Source organism: Bubalus kerabau, chromosome 23 (genome assembly GCF_029407905.1).
Source record: "Bubalus kerabau isolate K-KA32 ecotype Philippines breed swamp buffalo chromosome 23, PCC_UOA_SB_1v2, whole genome shotgun sequence".
Lineage (NCBI taxonomy): Eukaryota > Metazoa > Chordata > Mammalia > Artiodactyla > Bovidae > Bubalus > Bubalus kerabau.
Genome location: NC_073646.1, coordinates 19265867 through 19293613, shown reverse-complemented (window position 1 = coordinate 19293613; position 27747 = coordinate 19265867). Strand labels below are relative to the sequence as shown.

General features: G+C 39.2%; 1 protein-coding gene across 2 annotated transcripts in view; it reads right to left on the bottom strand.

Annotated features, from left to right (window-relative positions):
• Positions 1 to 27747, bottom strand: part of ACSM1 (acyl-CoA synthetase medium chain family member 1) — an 87345-nt gene that overhangs the window by 9564 nt on the left and 50034 nt on the right. For both annotated transcript variants that reach the window (XM_055561541.1, XM_055561542.1), the window contains exons 3-8: positions 11847 to 12057; positions 8802 to 9009; positions 6322 to 6462; positions 5410 to 5569; positions 3452 to 3531; positions 1118 to 1241 (exon numbers count right to left, since the gene is read on the bottom strand). In XM_055561541.1, coding sequence (XP_055417516.1) covers positions 1118 to 1241; positions 3452 to 3531; positions 5410 to 5569; positions 6322 to 6462; positions 8802 to 9009; positions 11847 to 12057 — 924 coding nt within the window. The remainder of the gene's footprint in view (positions 1 to 1117; positions 1242 to 3451; positions 3532 to 5409; positions 5570 to 6321; positions 6463 to 8801; positions 9010 to 11846; positions 12058 to 27747) is intronic.

Genomic DNA, 27747 nt, shown 5'->3' with positions numbered 1-27747 from the left:
TGAGATCTGGACTGGGGTCTGAGCTCCTGGAAGAGGAAGCATTTTCTCCTCTGCTGTCACTACTCACACTATAGGCATGTAGAAAATGTTGCACAGATGCGTGGACAGGTGTGAAAATGTTTGGTGAAATAAAGCACCATCTAGGTATTGGAGAGTTTTCTGTTATGAATCATTGAGAAAAAGGGTCAAGTGTCATGAGTGTGGTGTGTAGTTCTAATCTCATTCTCCTTGTCCGAATATAAACTGTAAATCAGCAAGGACATACCTAGAGTCTTAACATTTCTTGGACCTGGAAGCAGACCCCAAAACTGATTCTTTAATTTTTGTTTTGGAGAATAATGTCAGACAAGTGAATTGGGTCTAGAGCATCTATTTTGCTACAGGTCCTGAGATGACAGTCATCCCTCTGTCACCTAAAGGGATGATAGGGAGGTAGGGGAAAATTGCTTGGTCCAGCAAGGAAAATGGATTGAGAAAGTGTTGGAAGAAAGCTACCTGCTCACACTATCATGGATAAAGTCCTTGAGGTTAAGACACGCATGATACTATGAAGACCCTGCCTACCTGACTGCTAAGTGATCCTTTTGGGGATTACATTGTGTGTATATGGGGGTGTATATAGAAGTCTCTCCCCGTGCTAGTGTCTCCCAATCCAAGCTGTATGTTCTCTAAACAGGCAGAAATGAACTAGTGAACTTCTAGTACCAGTTCCTGCCTGCTCCTCTAGTTGCTGCCTAGGAAGGGATGGTGAAGTGGACAGGCTCTGTGGTGATGGCCTGCATGTTTCTGGAGAATGCCATCTGTCCCACTGCCCCTCCTGGGCTCCCTTAAACCAATTATCACAGGTACAGTGGCACCATGCCCTTAGACCCTTTTATAAGTCTTTGTCCAGTAGTTTTCAGCACGTTGGTCTTTTGACAAATGGATGAGCTGTGAATTGTCTTTTCTGTCAATTTGTTTGGGATAAATTAGCTAAGAGCTCTGAAGCCTCCCACTGGCTTTGAGCAATGCTGTGCACACATTGGTGCCTTTGCACATCCTCAGCATGATGCAACTTATCTTCTGAGGTCAGTGGATAAGCACATCTTGACTGGTCCAGAAGGGACATTTCACCTACCGTTTCTGACTGTCCATAGGCCTGGTAGAGCAGAACACCTGTCTGTCTTTTCCACTGTTCTTGCTCCTCGGGCAGCAGGGCTTCCCCACCAGTACAGCAGTGTTCCAGAGTGGGGAACCTAAGACTGAGCGGAAGGCAAAGTGTCAACAGAGTCTCAGATTAGGCTTGGGTGCTCTACTTTAGGCCCAGGATGTTAAGAGCACTGTCATCTGGATCATTCATCCTTCTACTTCTTCACTTTCTTACTTGCCTTCTGGGTATTTACTAATGGTCAAATCCAAGTGGAAGGCACTCATTTCCTTTTGGTCCCTGTTAACTCCTCTAGAAGAAAGTAAGTGGTGGTTGTGGTGAGTCTAATGGGTTAAATCACAGAGATCAGGATTGAATTTGGAGGTTGATCTAATGGGGGTGGGAACTGTGCTTAGAACTCATTCTAAACATTCTGTGTAGCTAAAGGGATATTTTATAAACCATAAGGACTGAGGGATAAGACCCCAAGGGTATGCTAGGATGATAATAAAACTATACTGCCTTCAGTGGACTTATATGAATTGAAGAGCTTTTGTTTATTCTCTGGCTGGAGAACACAAATTAGGGGTTGGAAAAGAATTGCTCAGGACATCAGGAAGATTGAGCTTTCTGTAAGAAAAGAAAAGGATCACAGGTAGCAGTACTGAAGGAATTCTGGACTGAACAGAAATGTCTGCTGTGAACGTTTGTGGTACTTTGCCAGGTACATTGTGTGTGTAAATCCTCTCCTCCATTTCTCCATGAAAATGTCCATAAATGACACAGAAACTATCACAAAATGATGGAGTCCCTGAAGGAAGTGGGTAAATGTGATTGAGGTCTTAGTACCAGTTGGCATGGTGCTGAGCTAGGACAGCTTCTAGGGATGAGGGAGGTGGCAGACTCCCTTATCACTCTCTCTTGGTACAAACAGAGCCAGTAGTAAAGGACAGGATGACTGGTTTCATTGAGTACATGTTTCTCATTCTTATTGAGCTTTATCTGAAATACATAAAATGGGCAGAGTGTCCAGTGGAGTCAATAGTTAAGCCCTGGTTGAACTTTAACTAGGTTTGGTCACCTTCTCAGGGTTGTCGCAAGAAGAGACTGTAATATAAGATTTGAAGTAAAGTTGGAAACATATTTCAACCAGATTGAGGGTTCATGAGTAAAATCAAGCTGTATTTCAGTTCTCTTAATAAATTGAACTCCTTAATATTTTAACTCTTAAGTCTAAAACATATTAGCTCTGATTTTGAAGTAGCCATTTCACTTTCAGAGTTATGTAAGTTATATAAGAGTTATATAAGTGACCATAAGGTTCAAAGAACAGATTTCAAGTTAGTTAAAAAATAATCCACAAACATGTGGAAATGAAAAACAAAACCAGAGAATACAAACACATTAGGTTGGCAAAACTGAAAACTTTGACAATAACTAATACTACCAAAGATATGGAACAATAGGACTTCTCCTACCTTCCCAGTGGGAGCATACATTGGTTCAATACTTTGGAAAACAAAGTAGTAGCGTGCGATGTCAGTGTGACCTAACAATTCCTTTCCCAGAGAAGTTCTACAGAAATGTGTGTTTATGCATCACTATACATGTGCAAGAATTCGATGTAGCATTAATCAATAGCCCCCAAATGAAACATATCCAAATGTCCATTAATAGAATTCATTAAAAATGTGGTACTTTTATAAAATGTGATATTTTACAGTAATGAAAATTGACTCCACTATCAGGTAACAATGCAGACACATCTTAGAAACATAACAGTGAAAAACTAGGCCAGATACTATAGAATAATGCATAATTACAGGAAGTTCAAAAGCGGGTAGAATAGAACAATTTTTCTGGGGTTATTTCCTTAGGAGGTAAACTAAGGGAAAAATAAGGAAATGAACACCATAAAAGCCAAGATAGTAGATTCCTTTTGGGGAGATGGGGAGGCATGAGAAGGGCTTTGGGGTGCTGGCAATGTTCTCTTTTTGTGACTTCAGTGAGTAGTTACATAGATGTTTTGTTTTCAACAACTCAATAATCTGTAAATGTGTATCTTATGTATTTTTCTGTATGTTTATTTCACAACAAAAGTGCTTAAAAAAGAAAAAGAAACAAAATGATGAAGGTTCACTGAATGTTTCATTTGGGTAGACTGGCTGCTAATTATCACCACCAACACTTACCACACACACACACACACACACACACACAGAGTATCCGCAAAGAACCATAGTTAAAAACAGACTTCAGTGTATCAGATTACTTAAAATGGTACCCAGATATTCTTGTTACCAGCCACAGCCACTTCTACCTTACCTGGTGTAATTCTGCTGCAAAATCATTCGATATACAGAAGGTGCAGCAAGGCATTGGGTAATTGGATATTTGAAAAATGTCTAGAAAGTGAGGAGAGAAGAAACTTTATTTTCACAATTAAGGTTTAAAATACAGATCTGTTATTAGCATTTTAATTCTGATCTTTCCTCTAGGGGAGCCAATTTATTCATTTGTTAATTCTTTCAATATATAAATTGAGCATGAATTTCATACATGGCACGTGTCAGGTACTATTGGGGGAACACAAGAAAGCCTAAGTTGAGGTGTTGGTCAGAGAATTGATGGAGGGAAAGTTTTGTTTTGTGAATATGAATAGTAATATTTTAATTTCATATCTTTCGTTTTAGTCACGATCTCCCATCTTCAGTAAGAGAGATTGAAACTATTAATAAATAAATTCAAAAGCTTATTATTAAACATTTGTGAAAGTAACAAGTATAAAATATAGTAAACAAACTTTCAAATGCAGTTTGGAGTAAATTTGTAGAATTAATACTTCGGAATAATTCAAGTCTAAAATACACTGAGACTTTAGGGACACCCCTTGTAGGGAAAGGAGAATAGGACCTGGTGGGGGATTCAGGTCATTTGTGCGGCTTTATGCCTCAGAGACTGGTAGAATGAAGGCAGAAAATAATGAAGGAGAGGCAGATATTGATATAGGATCAGGGAAGGAGAAATGGAAGGTACAGTTTCAGCTGCTGAAGGGATGATCAGATAGACCTAACCAACCAGCAGAAAGATGTGGTGAAATTACCTGGGAGAGAAAAGACGAGGTAATTTCAAGAGCCACCTGAGTAGAAGCGTCTGCTGGAGAAATTGAAGTGAAGGAAATTACTTGGAAGGGAGGGAAAGCTGAGGGCAGAGTCTTGGAAGAGTGCAATGTTCAGGAGTAAGCTGGGTAAAGAGGCTGTGGCTGTCGCAAGTAGAGAATGTTCCATGGAACAATTTGACATTAAGGAAGGAAAGACAGGGTTGGTCCAATGTGTACCAAGGTGAAGGGAAGATATTTTTAGGATGAGGAACTTTGAATACATTTATTGACTGAGGAGTAGCGTCAATGAAAAGCGAAAGATTGAAAATACATGAGAAAAGGTTTAGTGAGTTTAAGATTAATAGAGAGGGGCTCCAAACAGACGGCAGGGAAAAGAACAAGACTGGCAGCAGGTGTCAAGTGGGAGCTGGACTTTGAGAGGTGAAGAGGCATGTCTGCCTCTGACATATAAAGCAGGGGAGTGAGTGGAGACACAATTTTCAGGTGAGGAGAAATACAGTGAAGGTGTTCATGCAGGTGACCTTGATTACTGTCATAAGGTATACTTAACAGCAACTGCTACCATTTATTGAGTATTTTCTATGTGCTACTTTCAGGGCTAAGCACACATAATCTCATTAATATTCCCAACAATTTTGGAGGTAGCAACCACTAAAACTCCCACTTTACAGATAAGGAAACTGAAGCTCAGAGTGCCACTAATAAACGTCAAACATGGGATAAGTAACTAGATCTGCCACATTCAAAGGCCTCTGTTTCTAAACACATCATTAAATTGAGTATATACACACACACACACTCACACACCCACAGGCATGCACACACATTCACATGCCAGCTACCTGGCCCTGGTAGAGCCAGGATCCATGAGACCTGAGCTTGCTTTCATTTCTCAGAAATTATATTCTGGTTCCCAAGTCCACAAAGTCTGATCCATAGGTATAGGGAAAGGTTTGGAATGTGTGTTTTCTTCAAGGTTACATCTTGATGTAATTCTGATACAATGATTGATTTAGTGCTTCACACTTTAGGAAACCCAGAGCCAGGGTTGTGTTAAGAGACTTCTTTGCTAAATAAAATATTTCTCAATTGGGTCCAACTTTTGAGCTTGAAATGACTTTCTTCTGGGAGTTTGTTGATGTTGAAAGGTTAATATTCTTACCTCTACAATGACTTTAGGGTCAAACTGAGGCAGCTGATGAGCAAAGACTGTAGACCCCGCTGTCCATGGTTCAAGCAGGGACCCCAAGGCAGCCAGAATCCAGCCTGTGTCTGACAGGCACCATAAGACATCAGACATCTTCAGCTGCAACAATTTCCTGCTATCTCCAAAATACAGTTGGCCTCAGATACTATTGTGACTACTATCCTCCCCTTCTTTACACCCTCATTCCTCAGGGTTTTGCTACTCAGTATTTATCATTAGTACAGATATCAACTGTCTCCAAAAAACCCCTGGTTTGGTTGAAAAGTTAGAAAATATATAGGACATGGTTTGGTTTGAATATTATTAGTTGGAGGAAGGGAAAAAGAGGGAGAAGAGTTTGGCTTAACATTGACTAAATAGTTATCCCAGCTTCAGCTCTGTGTTTGTTCCCCGATAGGGAAGTGGCTTAGTGTGGCTTAGTTTCAGATATTATTTTCCCTAAGAGCTCATGATTGGGCTCCATGCCCAGTTTGTCCACAGTTGAGGAGGGAGAGGATCTGCCACGTAAGGTCACACTGCTGGCGCATTTTATCTTTCCCACCAAACCCTGGAGCCACTGACAGGGACACAGAGGCTTGTCATTTGTGTGGTTTTCAGAATGCCTTCTGTTTCCACTCACTCCTTTACATGTCCTCTGAAGGTGCTTAGGTAGGACCCAAAGGTTCCTCTTTTGATATTCAGAGGTCTCTGTCAGCAAACACTCATACCTAGCCTATACTCACACCTTCAGGGGTGTGAACCAAAGACAGCAAAAAGAATAAACAGGACGCGGTCAATTCCACCTAGAGTTCCTTTCCCAGCACATACAGATGCACACTCCACCCCATATCTGTGGCCCAGCTTCTAAGTTGGTGCCCTCTTTCCTACCATGCAGGGAAATAGGATCGTAAAGCGAATCCGTGGCTGTGCTTTGCCATCTTGGGGAGGCCCGTGGTCCCACTGGTGAAGAAGATGACCATTGGGTCCAGGGTCTTTGACTTAATACAGATGTGATTTGGGGAGGCTGATCTGCAAAGGAGTTCAATACAAAAGGACAGAAGTCATGTTTCTTACTATTTCATTCTCTGGGGAAGCAAAAGAAACAATATGAGGCTTTGAGTTAGAAAAACGGGGTTTGTAACTCCCAGTATTAGGCATCAAAGAAAGTTTATGGGAGGCTCAGATAGGTGACCTGACATTTCTGCATTTTAAAAAAATGGGGAAAATATTATGGATTATTTCTTAATTTAACAAACACTGAAATAGTATTTCCTATGATTCTGGACAGGGCTCTATATGATTTACAAGTAAGAATTCATTCACTATTCAGAGCAACCCTAAGAGGTAAGTAATGCTTTTATGCACCTTTTGCAGATGAGGAAACGAAAGCTCAGAATGATTAGGTAACTTACCTAAAGACGTATAGCCAGCAAGTTGCAGAGCCAGGGTTCCAACTCAGTCTGATGCATACACTGTGCTTTTAGTCACATTGCTAACCTTGTTTTTCACACAGACTAGCTTTGTTGTTGTTTAGTTGCTGAGTCTTATGCGTGCTCAGTCGTGTCTAACTCTTTGTGACCCCATGGACTACAGTCCTCCAGGCTCCTCTGTCCATGGGATTTCCCAGGCAAGAATATTGAAGTCAGTTGCCATTTCTTTCTCCAAGCGATCTTCCTGACCTAGGAATCTAACCCACGTCTCCTGCATCTCCTACTTCGCAGGTGATTTCTTTACCACTGAGCCACCTGAAAAGCCCCACAGACTACCTTTATAGGAATTTAACCTCATAAACTTGGTGTTGAGGGGTGGGGAAGAAAAAGCTAGGGAGAATGGAAGTGATATATATATATACACACACATATATATATGGGAGAAGGCAATGGCACCCCACTCCAGTACTCTTGCCTGGAAAAGCCCATGGATGGAGGAGCCTGGTGGGCTGCAGCCCATGGGGTAGCTAAGAGTCGGACACGACTGAGTGACTTCACTTTCACTCTTCACTTTCATGCATTGGAGAAGGAAATGGCAACCCACTCCAGTATTCTTGCCTGGAGAATCCCAGGGACGGGGGAACCTGGTGGGCTGCCGTCTATGGGGTCACACAGAGTCGGACACGACTGAAACGACTTAGCAGCAGCAGCAGCAGCATATATATATGACCTGGCATGAGTTTGAGGTGGTTGGGGTTAGGGCTAGGTTTAGGGTAGGCAGAATCTGTGCTGTGCGCTTAGTTGCCCAGTAATGTCCGACTCTTTACAACCCTATGGACTGTAGCCAGCCAGGCTCCTCTGTCCATGGGGATTCTCCAGGCAAGAATACTGGAGTGGGTTGCCATGTCCTCCTCCAGGGGATCTTTCTGACCCAGGAATCAAACTGGGGTCTCCTGCATTGCAGGTGAATTCTTTACCAGCTGAGCTACCAGGTTCCTTCATATCCCACATATCACTGCTTTGGTATGTGGGAGCTTCTCTGAGACTGAGAGTCTCTTTCTTGAGCCTATTATGATGGTAAATGAAAGTTTCCTTGCAAGTATTCGATCAGAGAGACTGCAAGTAATCCCAGTGCTGGGGGAAGCACTGGCTCTCGTGGAGAAATGATACCATACTGACTTTGGGCAATTTAAGGGAGTTCAAATGAATATTCTTTGTTTAAGCTATTTTCATTTAATTTTCTTTATAATCTAGCATAAGATGTGTAGTATATTTCACTAGTATATTTGCCTTTTGTGGTTTAAGTAAAGAGCTTTAAAAACTGTGGAGTTACTTTAAGAAAACAAATCCAGCATGATTTGTGTGTGATATGAAAAATGCCTGAAGGCTTGCAGAATCAGTTTTGAGGGAGTCTTTGTTACCTCCAACACTTTCCTAACTTTTTCCTCAAGCTGTCCCTATTGCCACCTACCCTAAGAGATGGAAAGTGTTTGCTCCCAAAGCTGCCTGTCAGCCACAGCCTCATTCTTCACTGTCTCAAGTTTCACCTTAAAAATTCATCTTAACTTTTCATTCAACTCCTGTAAATGTTAATTTTTATATAAAAATATTTCAGATTCTCCACCTATAAGGAAAATGAAACACAATAACCCTCTGACTCTATGTATCTCTTTTGCACAAGAGTATATATTATTAGTATATATATATTAGTGAGAGAAGCATAGAAGTTAAATTTCCCCATTTTATAGATAAAAACACTTGCAGCTAAGAGAGGTAAATGAACTAACTGAGGGCTACTTAGCAAATCAGTGACATAGCTGGGGAGAGAAGCTCAGACCTGGTGAGTTTCCTCCCACTGGCTAATTTTCTACCAGCACTTGGGAGTGAAGGGCCTTTTGCCATTCCTCAGAAAGTACATTCGTCAGAACAGAAACTTACTTAACCAGTGATCGGAAGTCCAGCCACCCTTCACGGCTGTGGTCAGACACCAGGAGCTTGGTTTTCAGAGAAGGACACTCAGGTGCCACAGACTCCACCTCTGGGGCAAGGGTATCTGTGGTCACGATGGCTTTGGCTCCAGACACTTGTAGTCGGTAGAGAATGTCCTTGGCCTTCATCTGGGTGGTCCCTGGCATGAAGATGATCCCTAGGTATGAAAAGGAAACTGCTTGTTTTTGTTTTGCTTTCACAGCTAGACAGCCATGGGCTTCAGGCCTGGTTTATCTGCATAGAAACCCGCTGGCCTCTGTTATGCAAAGTATGGTCCAGAGCATCAGTACCACCTAGGACACAGAATCTGACACCCCACCCCAAACTTACTGACTCAGAATCTGCATTTTAACAAGATCTCCAAGTGGTTTCTATGCACATTAAAAATTTGAAAAGCCTATCCTAAACTTTTCTACTGTAGATGGATCTAGTCATCTACTGAGTCCTTCTTTACACAACTATCCATGGGATCTGGGAAAGATACAAGTAGGACAGTGTCCCTGATGCTGCATCTCTGCCCCCATTTTTTCTCCTCTCCTTTCCTTCTCTGTCCATCTCTTGTGTCACCTTGAATTTCTTCTGTTTCCTTCATTCCTCATACTCTAAGTTAACCACACTGTCCTTTCAACTTTCCTACCTTCCTTCTCCCATCACCAACAATTAATTCAACTTTTGTGTGCTTCTATTGGACTCTAATTTTTCCATCAAGCACCCTTTTCTGAGTCTTCCTATTACTCACCTTCCATATTACTAGCCTGTTTATGTTCCACAGAACACTGACTTTTTCTCCTTCATAATTCTTCTCTTTGCTAACACCTGTGCCCTCTCTCCAGGAAGACCCTCTGCGTCATCCTGACATTGGAGTGAGCACTGCTCACGCTTCACCTTTCTCTCACACAACTCTATTCTCTATTTCAAAATGACCATTCTTCATCTAGGCTACTCCTGACTCAAGTATTTTCATGTACTATGCCTCTTAGAATTTTCATCCTTTACTTCTATTCTTCTTTAATTCTTTTTATACCAGAGGTCTCAACTCATGTCTTGGATTTCTCATGTGTCTTGGATTTCTCATGGGTGGGGAGAGACCAAATTAGCCAAGACGGTGTGTTCAGGCTCTCTTGCCCCACGTTTTGTAAATAATGACTGTGTAGCAGCTGAGATCATTCATAGCATGGCACATGTGCATCACGAGGTACCCATTTGGTCGGGGATTCAGTGCTATATGCAGATAGGAGCTCCACCTAAAAAGCAGCAGCATTACTGCTGGATCACAGCTGTGTCCAGCTGGGTCAGCCATGAGAGGAGAGAAAATAAGCGTGTCTGCTGCTACAGCTGCTGTGCCAGGCAGGAGAGAGGTTGTGCTGTGTTAGGTTATGCTATGGCTGCTGCGTCAGCCAGGAGAGAATAAACGTGGCTGCAGTTCCTATGGCTCCTCCAGCCTCCTTCCAGCCTCAGCTCGTGCCTTGCCTACCCCAGGTTCAAGGAACAGTGTGGACAGTGTGAACAGGATCAGATATAAATCATGGAACATCTTTTAATGATACAGATGGCATGGCATCTCCATACTCACTCAGCCATTGCTGTTAATTCTTGATCTTGATGGATTAAACAACTATTTGTGAGGAAATATGAGAGAGACTATATGAACAAGAACATGACATACTATATGAATATGCATGACAGAACTGAAGTTGATTCAAAAAAGAACCCATGAGTCTCATACTAATTATATAGGTCAATGCATAGACAAGCATTAAAGGGAAAGGAAAATCTCTACAGAAGAGTGCTGGCTAATAAGTGTAAAGGGTATGATATAAATAGAAATACCTAATATAAAACCACCATTAAAATATTTAATTCAGTCAAGACTCTTCAATGAATTTTCAAATCATAAACTGAAAGACAGTTGGGGAAAGGATATTCACAAAGTCCCATAATATTACATGACAGATTACTTACTAACTACAAAGGGAAAATGCACCTTTACAAACGTGGATGCTACCTTTCTAAAGTGATAAAACAATGTCATTGATGTTAGGACAAACCAACTGTATATATCCCCAATGTGGTGCACCAAGAAAGACACAAGTCCTTCTAGTACTTGTGCAAAGAATGTTCATCCTGAATATAATCATAAAGAAGGAAACAGAAATACAAATTTTGAGGGATATTCTGCAACACATCTGGCTCGGGTACATCACACTGTCATTGCATTGTCACATAGACAATATAGTATGTAGAGAAACATTCTATATTAAAGAAGGCTGTGGCGAGACAACAACTAAATGCAACACATGATCCTCATTTGGATTTTGTACAGTTGTTTAAAAAAAAAACAACAGTTGGCTGTGCGGTATGGCACATGGGATCTTGGTTCCTTGAAGACATGACCCCTGCATTGGAAGCATGGGATCTTAACCATTGGACTGCCAGGGGAAATCCTGGGTTTTTGATCTAAGCACAAAAATAATCCTATAAAGGACATTATTGGGATAATTGAGGAATTTTGACTCTGGATGTACATCAGGTAACTATATGGAATCAGAGTGAGACTTCTTGTGTGGTTATGTGAAAGAAATGTCTCGAATCTTAGCAGATACATATTTCAGTGTTTATCTGGTGTTTATGGATGTCACAGTATCTGCAACTGATTCTTTAATGACTCCCTTGGAGAGAGGGGATCCAATATGGCAAAATGTTAATAACTGATGAATCTTATAAGGAAGTAAGAATGTCTGAGACTGTGTAAGATGAAGTATGTGTGTGTGTGTGTGTGTGAGAGAGAGAGAGGGAGGAAGGGAGAATTATGACATTGTGCTTGATAAGGTGTGAGTATAAGGGAAAGAGTGAATGAGGAGTAAACTAGTATTTAAAGGAATTTGACAGAAGGAAAGACTATTAAGAAGGAAAAACTTAGGGGAAGAGGAAGCACCTAATATTTCAGGACCAATTAGCTCTAGGCCTATCCTAAGGTCTCTTTGGGTCACTAACCTGTTCGGATGCAGCCCACAGATACAAGCCACCACTCAGGCACTCGAGGCAAAATCAAGGCTAGACGGTCTCCAGTCTGAAGGCCACACGTCTGTGTGAAAACGTTGGCTGTGCGACAGGTTAAGTCTGTCATCTCTCTGAAGCTCCACTTCACTTCATCCCCTTGATCGTTCACCCACCACAGGGCTGGGTTTGGACTTCTCTTGCCCTCCTGGTTAAGATCATATACCACATGTTAGTTCCTGCTTCAAAGGAAAGGGACACCAATTTGGTCAATCCACTACCATAGTTATATTCCTGTGTGAGTGTAGCTCAAGGTCTGAGATCCCATGTTAAGACATTTGTAGAGCCAGGAGAAGTTGGGGGGATGTGTGATCCAGCCAACTCCTGGTTTACTGTAACCCTCTCCTCTTAAATCACATAAAACCATGAATAACCTTCATGTCACTTATTGAAGACTTAAAATTTTATTCTCCCATGTGTCTGCCTTTGTTCCACATGGACAGTAGGTTACTCTCTGTGCCTCAGTTTTCTCTTCTGTGGAAAGGGTAGAATAATACTACCCAGAATATAGTAAAGTTTAAATTAATTATTTTAGAAGGAAAAGTGCCTGGCACATAGTATGTGCTCAATAAAATTTGTTGTTGTTGTTTAGTCGCGAAGTTATGTCCAACTCTTTGTGACCCCATGGACTGCAGGGTGCCAGGCCTCCCTGTCCTTCACTATCTCCTAGAGTTTGCCCAAGTTCATGTCCATTGAATTGGTGAGGCCATTCAACCAACCCTAAACTTCATTACCCCTAGACTTTCCCTGTAAGAAACGCTAAGAGGATCCCGGCGGAGGAGGTAGCAGCACGCTGAGCTTCCGCAGCGGTGCGTGAAGCCGAGCACCCCGGGTTGCGCCTCCCGCTGGTGGAGCCCGGCACTTCGGGTTCCCCAACGCTCTCGCTGCCGCCGCGGGGCTCCCCACCTCCTCCGGCCATGCGCCCCGGGTGGCGTGCCTGGGGCGCGGAGCCCACCTGGCGGCTTCTGCCGCCTGCCCTTGCCGCTGGCATGCAATTAAAAAAAAAAAAAAGAAATGCTAAGAGGAGTTTAAGTTGAGATGAAAGAACTTTAGAGAGTAACTTAAATACAAAAATATAAAATTATTTAATAGAGATAGATATACAGACAAATATAAAAGAAGTATTGTTATAATTTTGGTTCATAGCTTCACTTTTTATTCTTTCACCATATGTAAAACACAAAAGCATAAAAAATAATTATAAACTATGTTAATGGGTGCACAATATGTAAAGACGTCTTTTGTGAAATCAGTAACATAATATGGGAAGGTGTAAGGGAACTGGAAAAGAGTAGGGTTTTGGATGTGAATGAAGTTAAGTTGCTATTAGTTTAGAATAAATTGTTATAACTTAGAATGTTATATACAATCTCTATGGTAATCATAAATAAATTATCTATAGAATATACACAAAAGGAAATGAAAATCAAAACATATCACTACAAAAAATCAACTAAGTCATCTTTACCTATAATTACTTTAAATGTAATGAATGAAATGCCCTAGTCAAAAGATCTAGGTTGGTAAACTGGATAAAAAAACAGAATCAAACTGAATACTGTTGACAAACTTGTTATTTTGAATACTGTTGATAAAATTGTTATTTCTATGTAATGGGATATGATAAAACCAAACAAAAATGCTTTCAGAATGTTTCTGCAGTAAAAATCATACAATACAATATCAATGTAGAAAAGTAAAATCATATTTACGTTGAGTCTAAAGTTCTATAATAGTATCCATCCATTCATTCATTCATTTACTATATATCTGCTAAGTTCTCACTGTTTCTTTGGCACTGTTCTTAAGCCAACATGATACAATGGTGTACAAGACATCCATCTGCACATGTAAGTGAATGGTTTTAAGTGTTTATGAATAATTTTCATTTTCTTAAGTCAAATCTTTAACTGTACCTAAGTAAAATGATTTAAAAAATTTTTTAAAATTCCCCAAAGAAAACATGTTTGGAGTAAAAGTTCAGGCAACACACAATTTTACTAACAGAAAAATTTCTTTAAATTCCTTATCACAATTTCAGTCCCTGAATGTCAACACTGAAAATTGCTTGATGTATAGTCTTCCAGCAATTCTTGGCACAAAAGTGCAAACCTGATTGTATCAGTTTGGCCTCATATACTTGGAACAATAGAGTGTGGCTCACCTGATATAAGATTTATATACATACATGCACACACACATACCTATATAAATTTATATGTGTGTGTATATATATATCTATACACACACACACACACACACACACACATATATATGGAAAAATCGGTGCTAAAAAAAAAAACCGCTCTTGTCCATTGGGTTAAGGAATGTTAGCAAATATAGTTGTGCATTCTCTGTATAATGGGAACAGAGTATGTAACATTTCTGTAAGATTTTATAAAATAATAGAAGTTCTGGGTTATCAAAGTGAAAACAATAGTTGTTTTAATTCAGACAGAAATTCAGACTGAATTCTAGTAACTTGAAGATCTTGATTAAACAGTTGTGGGGTTTTGTGCTCAGAATTAATCTGATAATATGATATTAAGATTAACATGTTATCAAGAAGATAAAACACAGCCTTTAAACTTTATATGAGATTTAAATCTTTATGCAGTGAGATTTGAAGCCAAGGGAAATTGAGAAATAGATTTTTAAAAAACCTACTAACTCAGGAATAAAAATTAATGAAGAAGAAATACACAAAGTGATATAGATGAATCTGAAAAACACATGGAGTAAAAGAAACCAGACACAAAAGAGTACATCCAATTTATTCCATTTCTATGACATCCTAAGAAAGAGAAATATAATGCTAGTGACTGCAAATCAGTGGCTACCTGGGGCTCCAGATAGGGGTGGGTGGATATTGATTAGAAAAGGACAAAAGGAAATGGTAGTGATAGAAATGTTCTAAAACTTATTAAAATCTCATTTTAAATGTTTGAATTATATTATAGGTAAATAATAGATTTAAAAGAGTTGATTTAAATAAATAAATAAATAAAAACTTACTCCTTGTTAATCTCTAACTAGAATATAATTTGAATAGGAAAATTGGAAAGGTAGACCAATTACTCATGTGCTTGATGAATGATATGATTCTTTCTGAATGTTAAAACACATGAGTTTACTGAATATAAAAAGACTTGTCTCAGTTTTAATTAGAATAAAATAAAAGTAGAATTTCTATAAATTAATTATAGAATATGGTAGATTTCATAGAATTTGAATCCTAATTCATATAGATATACATTTCCCCAACAATGATATACTTTACATTTTCTTCCATTGCCTTTGGAATGTTTACTAACAACCAGAAATTTCAAAAGTTTGAGTATGTGGTTTGACTACAATGGAATTAAGCTAGAAATCATTACCAAGAGGAGTAGCTCATCTCAACTATCAGGAAACTAGCCAATAAAAAGGCTAATAAAAATATTTTGACCTAATGGTAATGAAATATGCCATATCAAATTTGTATAATGTACCCCAAAAGAGTGTGCTTAGTGGGAAATTTATATTTTTAATGTATATATTAGAAAAGAGGAAGACTGAAAGTTAAGGACATAATCTTCCAACTCAATAAGCTAAAAAATAAAAAAAAGGATTATAAAATTAAATCAAAGGAATGCACATGAAAAGAAATAATAAAGACAAGTGTAAGTATCAATGAAATGGAAAGGAAATACAGAATACCAGTAAAACAAAAACTGGTTTTGAAAAGATTAATAAAATTGGTAGATTCTTAGGAAGACTTGTCAAGGAAAAAAAGACCATAAAAATATTAAAAATAACTAGGAATAAAAAGTGTACATTATTACAATACTTATGACATTAATATTAATATTTATAACCTCACATCTATTTTAAAAGTTAAATACATTACCAAAAGCTTTCTTACAATGAAAACACCAGATTTTACATCAAAATATTTTGCTATGCATATTAGTGTGTTAATATTTTGACTTGAAAAACTGCTGTGTTTTTTTTTTTTTAAGAAAACAGTGATTATTATATTTCAATCCTATCTCAATAAAACAACAAAAATTAGTGATAGCTTAAATTCTTTAACAAAGCACTTAGAAGAGCATCTGGTGTAAAGCAAATGTATTGAGTGAATAAATTAAAAAAAATTCTGGAATATAAATAAAGCATAATGAGGAATTTCAGGGTTAAATTAAATCTAAAGATGACCACAGTCAACAGTAGGCCAACACCATCTCCAGGTACTCCCTGTTGGGCACCTGAAGCTATCCCAGGATCCAGGTTGACCCACCAGTGTGCCAAGATCAGCCCTGGAACATGCTAGGTCACATGGCTAACAACACCAGAAACCTGCTCTGCCTACCAGTTGGCAACCACTACATGTTACAGGCAATGTCAGCCAACAAGTCTAGGGGCCAACCTTGCCTACCAGCATACCCACAGTAGTTTGCCATGCCTTAACAGAAGAGCCCACATGGCCCGCAGAGGGGATAACCATAGAACATATAACTCTAGTGACCAGAGGGGAGTGTGCTGCTGAGCCCATAGGAGGTTTCCTACATTAGGTCACTTCACCAAGAGCAGAAACCATTTGTAAAGCTAGGCAGAAGGTTAAAAGGCAAAACAATAAAATCATCTATATCCACAATAAGTAGTTAAGAGATATGTAAAAGAAAAATATGTAAAATATGTCATAAAAAACAACAAACATTGGGGGAACAGTAAAAATGCAGGGTGATTAGAAAGCATCTCACTTTAAGGGATCATCAACTTTATATATATTGATAACCACAAGCCAAAAACCTGCAATAGGTACACAGAAAAGAGAAAGAAATTCAAACATAACACATCAAATCATAAGGGAAGAGAGCAAAAACAGAAGGAACAAAAAAGGCATTACAAACACAACCAGAAAACAACAGAATGTCAATAAGTACATACCTAGCAAAACTTACTTTAAATATAAATGGATTAATATTCCAATCAACTGGCATAGAGTAGCTAAATGGATTAAAAAAAAAGCAAAAACAAAAACACAAGACTGATTATATCCTGCCTACAAGAAGACTCATATCAGATTTAAAGTCACACACAGACTGAAAGTGAGGGGATGGAAAAATGCTTTCTATATAAATGCAAGTGAAAAAAAAATCTGAGATAACCATACACTTATCAGGCAAAATAGACTTTAAAACAAAGTGTGTAGCAAGAGACAAAGAAGAGACATCATTTCATAATGATGAAGGAATTGCTCCGACAAGAAGATAAACATATATGCACCCAACATGCTGCTAAGTCACTTCAGTCGTGTTCGACTCTGTGCGACCCCACAGACGCACACCAGGCTCCACCAGGCTCCCCCGTCCCTGGGATTCTCCAGGCAAGAACACTGGAGTGGGTTGCCATTTCCTTCTCCAATGCAGGAAAGTGAAAAGTGAAAGTGAAGTCGCTCAGTCATGTCTGACCCTCAGCGACCCCATGGACTGCAGCCTTCCAGGCTCCTCTGTCCATGGGATTTTCCAGGCAAGAGTACTGGAGTGGGGTGCCATTGCCTCCTCCAATGCACCCAACATAAAAGTGTATAATTCATGAAGCAAATACAGTAGACCCTTCAGCAACACAACTTTGAACTCTATGGGTCCTGTTGCATTTCTATACACTAATAACATACTCTCAGAAAGATAAATTAAGAAAACAATCCTATTTACAACTGCATCAAAAAGAAGAAGACCTCTAGAATGACTCTAACCAAAGAGGTAAAAGACTTGTATCTTGAAAACTGTGGCATATTGATGAAAGAAATTGATGACAACAAAAACAAATAGAAAGATACTGTGAACATGGATTGGAAGAATTAACATTGTTAAAATGACCAGAACCCCCCAAAATCCATAGATTTAATGCAATTCTTATGAAAACATCAGAGCTTAAAAAAAATTATAAAATTTTCTAGATAGCCAAAACACTCTTGAAAAAAAAAAGAACAAAGCTATATCATACTCCTATGATTTAAAAGCATACTACAAAGCCATCGTAGTCAAAACAATATGACATTGGCTCAAAAGCAGACACATAGATCAAAGGAATAGGATAGAGTCCAGAAACAAAACCACACTTACATGGTCAATTAATCCACAGCAAAAGAGACAAAACTATGGAATGCAGAAAAGACAATCTGTTCAATACATGGTTTGAAAAAACAGGACTGTTATGTGCAACAGAATCAAACTAGAGCAATTTCTTATGTGATATACAAAAATAAATAGCATGGAACTAAGACTTGAAAGTGAAAGCGGAGAGTGAAAAAGTTGGCTTAAAGCTCAACATTCAGAAAATGAAGATCATGGCATCAGGTCCCATCACTTCATGGCAAATAGATGGGGAAACAGGGGAAACAGTGTCAGACTTTATTTTTGGGGGCTCCAAAATCACTGCAGATGGTGACTGCAGCCATGAAATTAAAAGACGCTTACTCCTTGCAAGGAAAGTTATGACCAATCTAGATAGCATATTGAAAAGCTGAGACATTACTTGGCCAACAAAGGTCCATCTAGTCAAGGCTATAGTTTTTCCTGTGGTCATGTATGGATGTGAGAGTTGGACTGTGAAGAAAGCTGAGCGCCAAAGAATTGATGCTTTTGAATTGTGGTGTTGGAGAAGACTCTTGCGAGTCCCTTGGACTTCAAGGAGGTCCAACCAGTCCATTCTGAAGAAGATCAGCCCTGGGATTTCTTTGGAAGGAATGATGCTAAAGCTGAAACTCCAGTACTTTGGCCACCTCATGTGAAGAGTTGACTCATTGGAAAAGAGTCTGATGCTGGGAGGGATTGGGGGCTGGAGGAAAAGGGGATGACAGAGGATGAGATGGCTGGATGGCATCACTGACTCGATGGATGTGACTCTGAGTGAACTCCGGGAGTTGGTGATGGACAGGGAGGCCTGGCGTGCTGCGATTCATGGGGTCGCAGAGAGTCGGACACAACTGAGTGACTGAACTGAACTGAACTGAAGATCTAAATATAAGGCCTGAAACCAGAAAAGTCCTAGAATAAAACACAGAAAAGTATGCTATGACACTGATCTGAGTAATATTTATTTGAATATCCTTATGCCCAGGGCAACAAAACAAAAAGTAAATAAATGGGATTATATAAAAATAAAAACCTGTTGCACATTGAAAGAAACCTTTAACAAAACAGATGGACAGCCTATTGAATGGTAAAATATATTTGCCAAAGATAAATCTGAAAAGATTGATATTTAAAATATACAAAGGGCTTATACAGCTCAATAACAAAAATAAAATAATTAAAAATGGGCAAATGACTCGAATAGACATTTTTAAAGAAAACATACAGGTGATCAATAGATACATAAAAAGATGCTCCACATCAGTAATCATCTAGGAAATGAACAAACATCAAAAGCACAATGAAATATCAACTCACACCTGTCAGAATGGATATTATCAGAAAACAACAAATAACAAGTGTTGGCAAGGATGTGGAGAAAAAGGGACCCTCATGCACTATTGATGGGAATGTAAATTTGTGCAATCACTATGGAAAACAGTATGGAAGTTTCTCAAAAAGTTAAATATAACTACTGTACTATCTAGCAGTTATAGTTCTCAGTGTTATCTGAAGAAAAAAACACTAATTTGAAAAGATATGTACATTACAACACTATTAACAATAGTCAAAATAAAGGCATCACCCAGAAGTTCATCTATAGATGAATGGAGAAATACATATATATATATATATTGTCCTGGGTTCAATTCCTGGCTCAGGAAGATTCCCTGGAGAAGGGAACAGCTACCCATTCCAGTATTCTGGCCTGGAGATGCCCATGGACAGAGAAACTTGGTGGGCTATGGTCCATAGGGTCACAAAGAGTCAGACATGACTCAAATGACTTAGTTCATGTGCATATGTAGATATGGATATGTAGATGATATAGAAATAGATAGATAGATATAGTTGTTATCTAGTGACTAAGTCATGTCCAATTCTTTGAGACCCTATGGACATGCCAGGCTTTTCTGTCCTCCCCTATCTCCCAGAGTTTGCTCAAATTTATGTCCACTGAGTTGGTGATGCTATCACATCATCTCATCCTCTGACACTCCCTTCTCCTTTTGCTTTCAATCTTTCCCAGAATCAAGGTCTTTTTCCATGAGTGCATCAGGTAGCCAAAGTATTGGAACTTCAGCTTCAGCATCAGTCCTTTCAATGAATATTCAGGGTTGATTTCCTTTAAAACTGACTGGCTTGATCTCCTTGCAGTCCAAGAGACTCTCAAGAGTCTTCACCAGCACCACAATTCAAAAGCACCAGTTATTTGGTACTCAGCCTTCTTTACAATCCAACCCTCACATCCATACATGACTCCTGGAAATATCATAGATTTGACTATGCGTAATTTGTTGGCACAGTCATGTCTCTGCTTTTTAATATGCTGTCTAGGTTTGCCATAACTGTTCTTCCAAGGAGCAAGCATCTTTTCATTTCATGGCTTCAGTCACTGTCCACAGTGATATTGTAGTCCAAGAAAGTAAAATCTGTTACCATTTCCAACTTTTCCCCTTCTATTTGGCATGAAGTGATGGGACCAGATGCCATAATCTTAGTTGTTTAATGTTGAGTTTCAAGCTAGCTTTCTCACTCTTCTCTTTGACCCTCATCAAGAGGTTCTTTAGTTCCTCTTCACTTCTGTCATTAGAATGGTATCATCTTCATATCTGAGGTTATTAATATTTCTCCCAGCAATCTTAATTCCAGCTTGTAATACATCCAGCCCAGCATTTCACATGATGTATTCTGCAAAGAAGTTAGATAAGCAGGGTGCCAATATAAGCAGGGTGTCTTACTACTTTCCCAAATTTGAACCAGTCAGTTATTCCATGCCCAGTTCTAACTGCTGCTTCTTGTACTGCATACAGGTTTCTCAGGAGACAGGTCAGGTAGTCTAGTACTCCAATCTCTTTAAGAATTTTCCACAGTTTGTTGTGATCTACATAGTGAAAGGCTTTAGCATAGTCAATAAAACAGAAGTAGATATTTTTCTGGAATTTCCTTGATTTTTTCCATGATCCAGTTAGTGAAGTGAAAGTCACTCAGTCATGTCCGACACTTTGCAACCCCACAAACTGTAGCTAGCCAAGCTTCTCTGTCATGGAATTCTCCAGGCAAGAATATTGGAGTAGGTAGCTGTTCCCTTCTCCAGGATATCTTTCCAACTCAAGGATTGAACCCAGGTCTCCCACATTGCAGGGGAATTCTTTACCATCTAAGCCACCAGGGAAGCCCGTCATTGAACTCCATGATCCAATGAATGTTGGCAACTTGATCTCTGGTTCCTCTGCCTTTTCTAAACCTAGCTATATGTCTGGAAGTTCTCAGTTCACGTACTGCTGAAGCCTAGCTTGAAGGCTTTTGAGCATAAACTTGCTAGCATGTGAAATGAGCACAAGTGTATGGTAGTCTAAACATTTATTGGCATTGCCTTTCTTTGGGCTTGGAGTGAAAACTGATCTTTTCCAGTCCTGTGGCCACTGCTGAGTTTTCAAATGTGCTGATATATTTAGTGCAGCTCTTTAACAGCATCATCATTTAGGATTTGAAATAGTGCAGTTGAAATTCCATCACCTCCACTAGCTTTGTTCAAAGTAATGCTTTCTAAAGCATAGTTGACTTTACACTCCAGGATATCTGGCTCTAGTTGAGTGACAACACCATCATGGTTATCCAGGTCATTAAGATCTTTTTTATATAGTTCTTCTGTGTATTTTTGCCACCTCTTCTTAATATTTTATGCTTCTGTTAGGTCCATACTGTTTCTCTCCTTTATCATGTCTATCTTTGCATGAAGTGTTTCCTTCATATCTCCAATTTTCTTGAAGACATAGATCTCTAGTCTTTCCCATTCTATTATTTTCCTTTAATTCTTGGCATTGTTCATCTAAGAAGACCTTCTTATCTCTCCATGTTATTCTCTGGAACTCTACTTTTAGTTGGGTATATCTTTCCCTTTCTCCTTTGCCTGTCATTTCTCTTCTCAGCTACTTGTAAGGCTTCCTTCAGTTCAGTTCAGTTCAGTTCAGTCGCTCAGTTGTGTTCGACTCTTTGTGACCCATGAATTGCAGCATGCCAGGCCTCCCTGTCCATCACCAACTCCCGGAGTTCACTCAAACTCATGTCCATCAAGTTGGTGATGCCATCCAGTCATCTCATCCTCTGTCGTCCCCTTCTCCTCCTGCCCCCAATCCCTCCCAGCATCAGAGTCTTTTCCGATGAGTCAACTCTTTGCATGAGGTGGCCAGAGTACTGGAGTTTCAGCTTTAGCATCATTCCTTCCAAAGAAATCCCAGGGCTGATCTCCTTTAGAATGGACTGGTTGGATCTCCTTGAAGTCCAAGGGACTCTCAAGAGTCTTCTCCAACACCACAGTGCAAAAGCATCAATTCTTTGGCACTCAGCTTTCTTCACAGTCCAACTCTCACATCCATACATGACCACAGGAAAAACCATAGCCTTGACTAGATGGACCTTCGTTGGCAAAGTAATGTCTCAGCTTTTCAATATGCTATCTAGGTTGGTCATAACTTTCCTTCCAAGGAGTAAGCATCTTTTAATTTCATGGCTGCAGTCACCATCTGCAGTGATTTTGGAGCCCCCAAAAATAAAGTCTGACACTGTTTCCCCTGTTTCCCCATCTATTTGCCATGAAGTGATGGGACCAGATGCCATGATCTTCGTTTTCTGAATGTTGAGCTTTAAGCCAACTTTTTCACTCTCCTCTTTCACTTTCATCAAGAGGCTTTTGAGTTCCTCTTCACTTTCTGCCATAAGAGTGGTGTCATCTGCATACCTGAGGTTATTGATATTTCTCCTGGCAATCTTGATTCCAGCTTGTGCTTCTTCCAGCCCAGCATTTCTCATGATGTACTCTGCATAGAAGTTAAATAAGCAGGGTGACAATATACAGCCTTGATGTACTCCTTTTCCTATTTGGAACCAGTCTGTTGTTCCATGCCCAGTTCTAACTGTTGCTTCCTGACCTGCATATAGATTACCATTTTGCTTTCTTGCATTTCTTTTTCTTTGGGATGGTTTTGTCAGTGCCTCTATACAATGTTGCAAACCTCCATCCATAGCTCTTCAAGCCCTCTGTCTACCATATCTAATCCCTTGATTTTATTCATCACCACCACTGTGTAATCCTAAGGGATTTGACTTAGGTCATTCCTGAATGGCCTAATGGTTTTCAATACTCTCTTCAATTTAAGCCTGGATTTTGAAATAAAGAGCCATGGTCTGTGCCACAATCAGCTCCAGGTCTTGTTTTTACTGACTGTATAGAGTTTCTCCATCTTTGGATGCAAAGAACATAATCATTCTGATTTTTGTATTGGCCATCTGGTGATGTCCACGTGTAGAATAGTCTCCTGGGTTGTTTTGAAAACGGTGCTTGCTAGATTGTAGCATGTTTTCTTGACAAAATTCTCTTAAACTTTGCCTAGCTTCATTTTGTACTACAAGGCCAAACTTGCCTGTTATTCTGGGATACACACACACACACACTCTCACACATGGAATATTACTCACCTATAAAAAATAATGAAATCTTGACATTTTGACAAATAGATATCTAGGGTATCTTACAGTAGTCAGAGAAAGTAAATACCATATGGTTTCTCTTACTTGTGAAATCTTAAAAAAACAAGTAAATGGCCCCAAAATAACAAACATAAAAAAAAAACTCAGTGATGAAGAAAACAAACTGATAGTTGCCAATAGGGGGGGACGAATGAAATACTTGAAGGGGATTAAGAGGCACAAACTTCTAGCTATAAGATAAATGAGTCACAGAGATGAAATGTGCAGCATAGAGAATATAGTCAATAACATTGTAATAGCTATGTATTGTGACAGGTTGTAAGTAGTCTTATCATGGAGATCATTTTTAATATATGAAAATGTTAAATCAGCTATGTTGTACAGCTGAAACTAATATAGTATTGTAAGTCATCTATACTTCAATATAATATCTAAATATAAGATTAGACTTTATTTCTTTATATAAAACATAATTTATTTTTTAAAATTTCACAGCAATTAAATTTTCTGTAGGTAGATTATGGCAAACTATTTATTTTAAATATTGTTACATATCAGATTGATTGTAATTTAATAAACAAAGAAGGTGGTTTAAGTATAATTTAAAATCATAAGTGCCATGTTATGCTTTTGTAAATTGTTGTTGACAATAAGTATGCAATGAGTATGCCCCTTACAGACTCATCAAATGATCAATATGTGATGTGATATGTCAAACTAGGAGACACAGTCATGGAGTATCAATTTCACATGCATTAACTAATTGATTGATATACAGACTTTAAACAAATTTATAAAAGAAGATTAAAGTTCTGGAAGTTAAACTTTTTGCATTGTTTAATTTGGAAATAATATGTATTACACCAGTAGTATTTAGATAAACTGAGACAATCATGTTTTTATCCCAGAAGTTGTAAACACAGAGCCTATAGAAACTAAACAAATTACAAATGAGATAAGTCTGCCAGATTCCTCTGGGGGCAAACTGGAGAGCCATGTGTCTCCCAAGGAGACAGTAACCATTAGTTCTATGATTGCTGCCATATAGGCTTTGTATTGTTAAAAAAAAAAAAATGAACAGAACTTCAATTAAATAGAGTTAAGAAACCAGCTTTTGGGCTTCCCAGGTGGCACTAGTGGTAAAGAACCCACCTACCAATGCAGGAGACATGAGATGCAGTTTCCATCCCGGGGCCAAGAAGATACCCCTGCATGAGGGCATGGCAACCCACTCCAGTATTCTTGCCTGGAGAATCTCTGGACAGAGGAGCCTGGTGAGCTACAGTCCACAGGGTCGCAAAGAGTAGGGCATGACTGAAGTGATTTAGCATACACGCAGGTAGGAGAAGAGACAGGGGAGCTCTCACATGCTGCAATGATAAGAGAGTCCAAAAGGGAAAAGAAAGCCTCTTCTTTCTACACAAGGACTCAGCTGAAGCCATGGACTCTTTTGCTATAACCCTATAAATCCTTTTCCTTTCTAAAAAAGAGTTTTCTTCCCTTGCTGTATGGGGGCTTGCACACAGAATTAAATTCAAGAGCCAGAAAACACGGACCTATTGGCTCAAAAACAAAACAAAACAAAACTAGGCAAACATGACCATGGTATATTAAGAAATTTAGAAATTTCTTCAACAATTTATTTGGGGAGATATTATAGGACAAAGAGCCAGATATTATGTGGCAATGACATTCGGCTGTTGCTTTCTTAAGCTTTGTGGTTAATAGATATTTGAATATATTTATTGAGCAATGTGTTTAGTTGCTCAGTCATGTTTTTGCATCAGGAGTTAGTAGGAAGAATTTGCTCCTGTCATGATTTTGCCCAAACAAACAAAAGTCAATGTTGTAGATGTTGTATTCATCTCTCCTGAGACATGATGTGGAGAGTCATACTATCAAAATAGGAATGATGGAGAGGTGTATGTTGTTTACTTTTCTATCTGAATACATGATTTTGGACATGAATGTGACCTCTCATGAATAGACTTGGGAGGCTGCTCCAGCAATCAATTGGAATGTAATATTCTAGGCCCCTAGGGAAAGATAGTAATATAAGGTTTAATTTCCAAGGATAGTTAGGAGTTATAAATGGTCTGAATGTGACTATATTCCATTACTGGACCTATGTTGCCTGACTTAGGCTAAAAAAATTACATTAAAATGTTAGATTTCTAACAACATTTTTATAAATAAAATGTGTTGAAAATTGAGTCAAGTTTTGCCAAAGAATTGGTGCTTTTGAACTATGGTTTTGGAGAAGACTCTTGAGAGTCTTCTCAAAGGAAGTCAGTCAAAGGAAGTAAGTCCTGAATATTCATTGGAAGGACTGATGCTGAAGCTGAAGCTCCAATACTTTGGCTACCTGATGCAAAGAACTGACTCCTTAGAAAAGACCCTGATTCTGGGAAAGACTGAAGGCAGGAGGAGAAGGGAATGACAGAGGATGAGATGGTTGGATGGCCTCACCCACTCGATGGACATGAGTTTGAGCAAGTTCCGGATGTTGGTAATGGACATGGAAGCCTATCATGCTGCAGCCCATGGAGTCACAAAGAATTGGGCACGACTGAGCGACTGAACTGAACTGAAGAATATCAACAAAAATCTTGAAAAAATCTAATTATTATTTAAATGAGGTAAAAAAATTTTTAAGCAGTTACTTCAAATGAATAAAAAAAATTCTTTGGATGGTTGTTTAAAATGGGATAAATAAAATAGACATTAATGTGATTAAACAAGATTTGATATTACTACATTACCTAATTGAGCCAAGAGGGACCTCTTATTGATCCCCAACGTTAACAGCCAAACAAGTCTGTTATGTTTAAAGTTTGAAGTTATATATTTAAGGGTTAGAAAAATTTAACCTGGGATATCTGACCAACAGTTACATTTGGACAGTTAGGTCAAAGGGCCTGACTTCCTCAATTCTGTTCAGATATGGGGATCTCAGAGCCTTTTATATAAAAGTAGGTAAAACAAACAGGGAACAAAAATAAAAAGCTTTCTAAACTCTTGAAAGAGTCTTTGGGCCTAGAAAAGAAAACAACAGTCTCAAAGGCCCTTGCGATCTAACTTCCGAGAAAACAAAACCGAACTTTCGGTCCCGCCCTGATGCTTCAGGCGGTTGTATCTATCTGGGACTTATCACCCCCTGTCCAGAAGGCTTATCACCCCCTGCCCAACTACAAATGCCATCTCAACTAAAGAATACCTCAAACATCCCACCTGACTTATCCCTTATCGCTTCCACAAACCTCCCTTTAAATATGAAGCCTCCCTGATCCTCTTGCACTCAGCCTGGTCATTAGGCTGACTGTCGCCCCTCCTTGCCTAAATAAAGGTAACCTACTTCCGTTGAGGTAGTCTCTCCTTCTTTTCTGCCTCGGCCCGAACTGTACCTTACCACTCTTCCAAAGATCAAAGCTTGTTGATTGGATCTTTAGGAAAACTAAAGTTCAAGGTATAGACACTGGTGGAATTTAGATAAAGGTAGATGCTGGGAGGGATTGGGGGCAGGAGAAGGGGATGACAGAGGATGAGATGGCTGGATCACTAACTTGATGGACATGAGTCTGAGGGAACTCTGGGAGTTGGTGATGGACAGGTGCGGGGAGCCAGCACGGGAGTTCCTACCAATGACAAAGGTCATGCAGAGAGGCCTGATATGCAAAGGCGAGTCAGGGCTCGAGGGGCCCCCCTGGTTCTGCCTGAGCATCTACCCCAAAACCAGAATCTGTTTGTTTTACTATTTTACGACTTTCACCAACTCCTCTGACATTAACGGGGGGCTATGCTCGATCGCCTTTCTCTGAAGGAAATCAACTTAAAGCTCTAGTTAATAAGCCTCCTGGGCATAATAGGAGTGTTTCAATCCAAACCCCTCAGATGGCTCTCTAACTTGCCAGACAGGTTTACCTGGACTCCTACAGCTACGCATACAATTGTTTACAGAGGCATGGGAAGCTTAAGATATTCAAATAGTATAGAGCCTCTTGGAGAGTTAGAAATTGTCAGAATAGAACTAGTAGAAGATTTCATTGTTGAGCCAATGCTTGCTGCCAAGTTTCCACATCCCCTGTATTGTGTCCTTGGAAGTGTATTAATTAATATAGTTGGTATATAAAAAAATAAGTAGTGGCCTTGGTGTTAATAACTTTAGACCCTTAAGGTAATAAATTCTTTCCTTTGTTGTAAGCCCACTGCACCTTTGCCCTATAGGAATG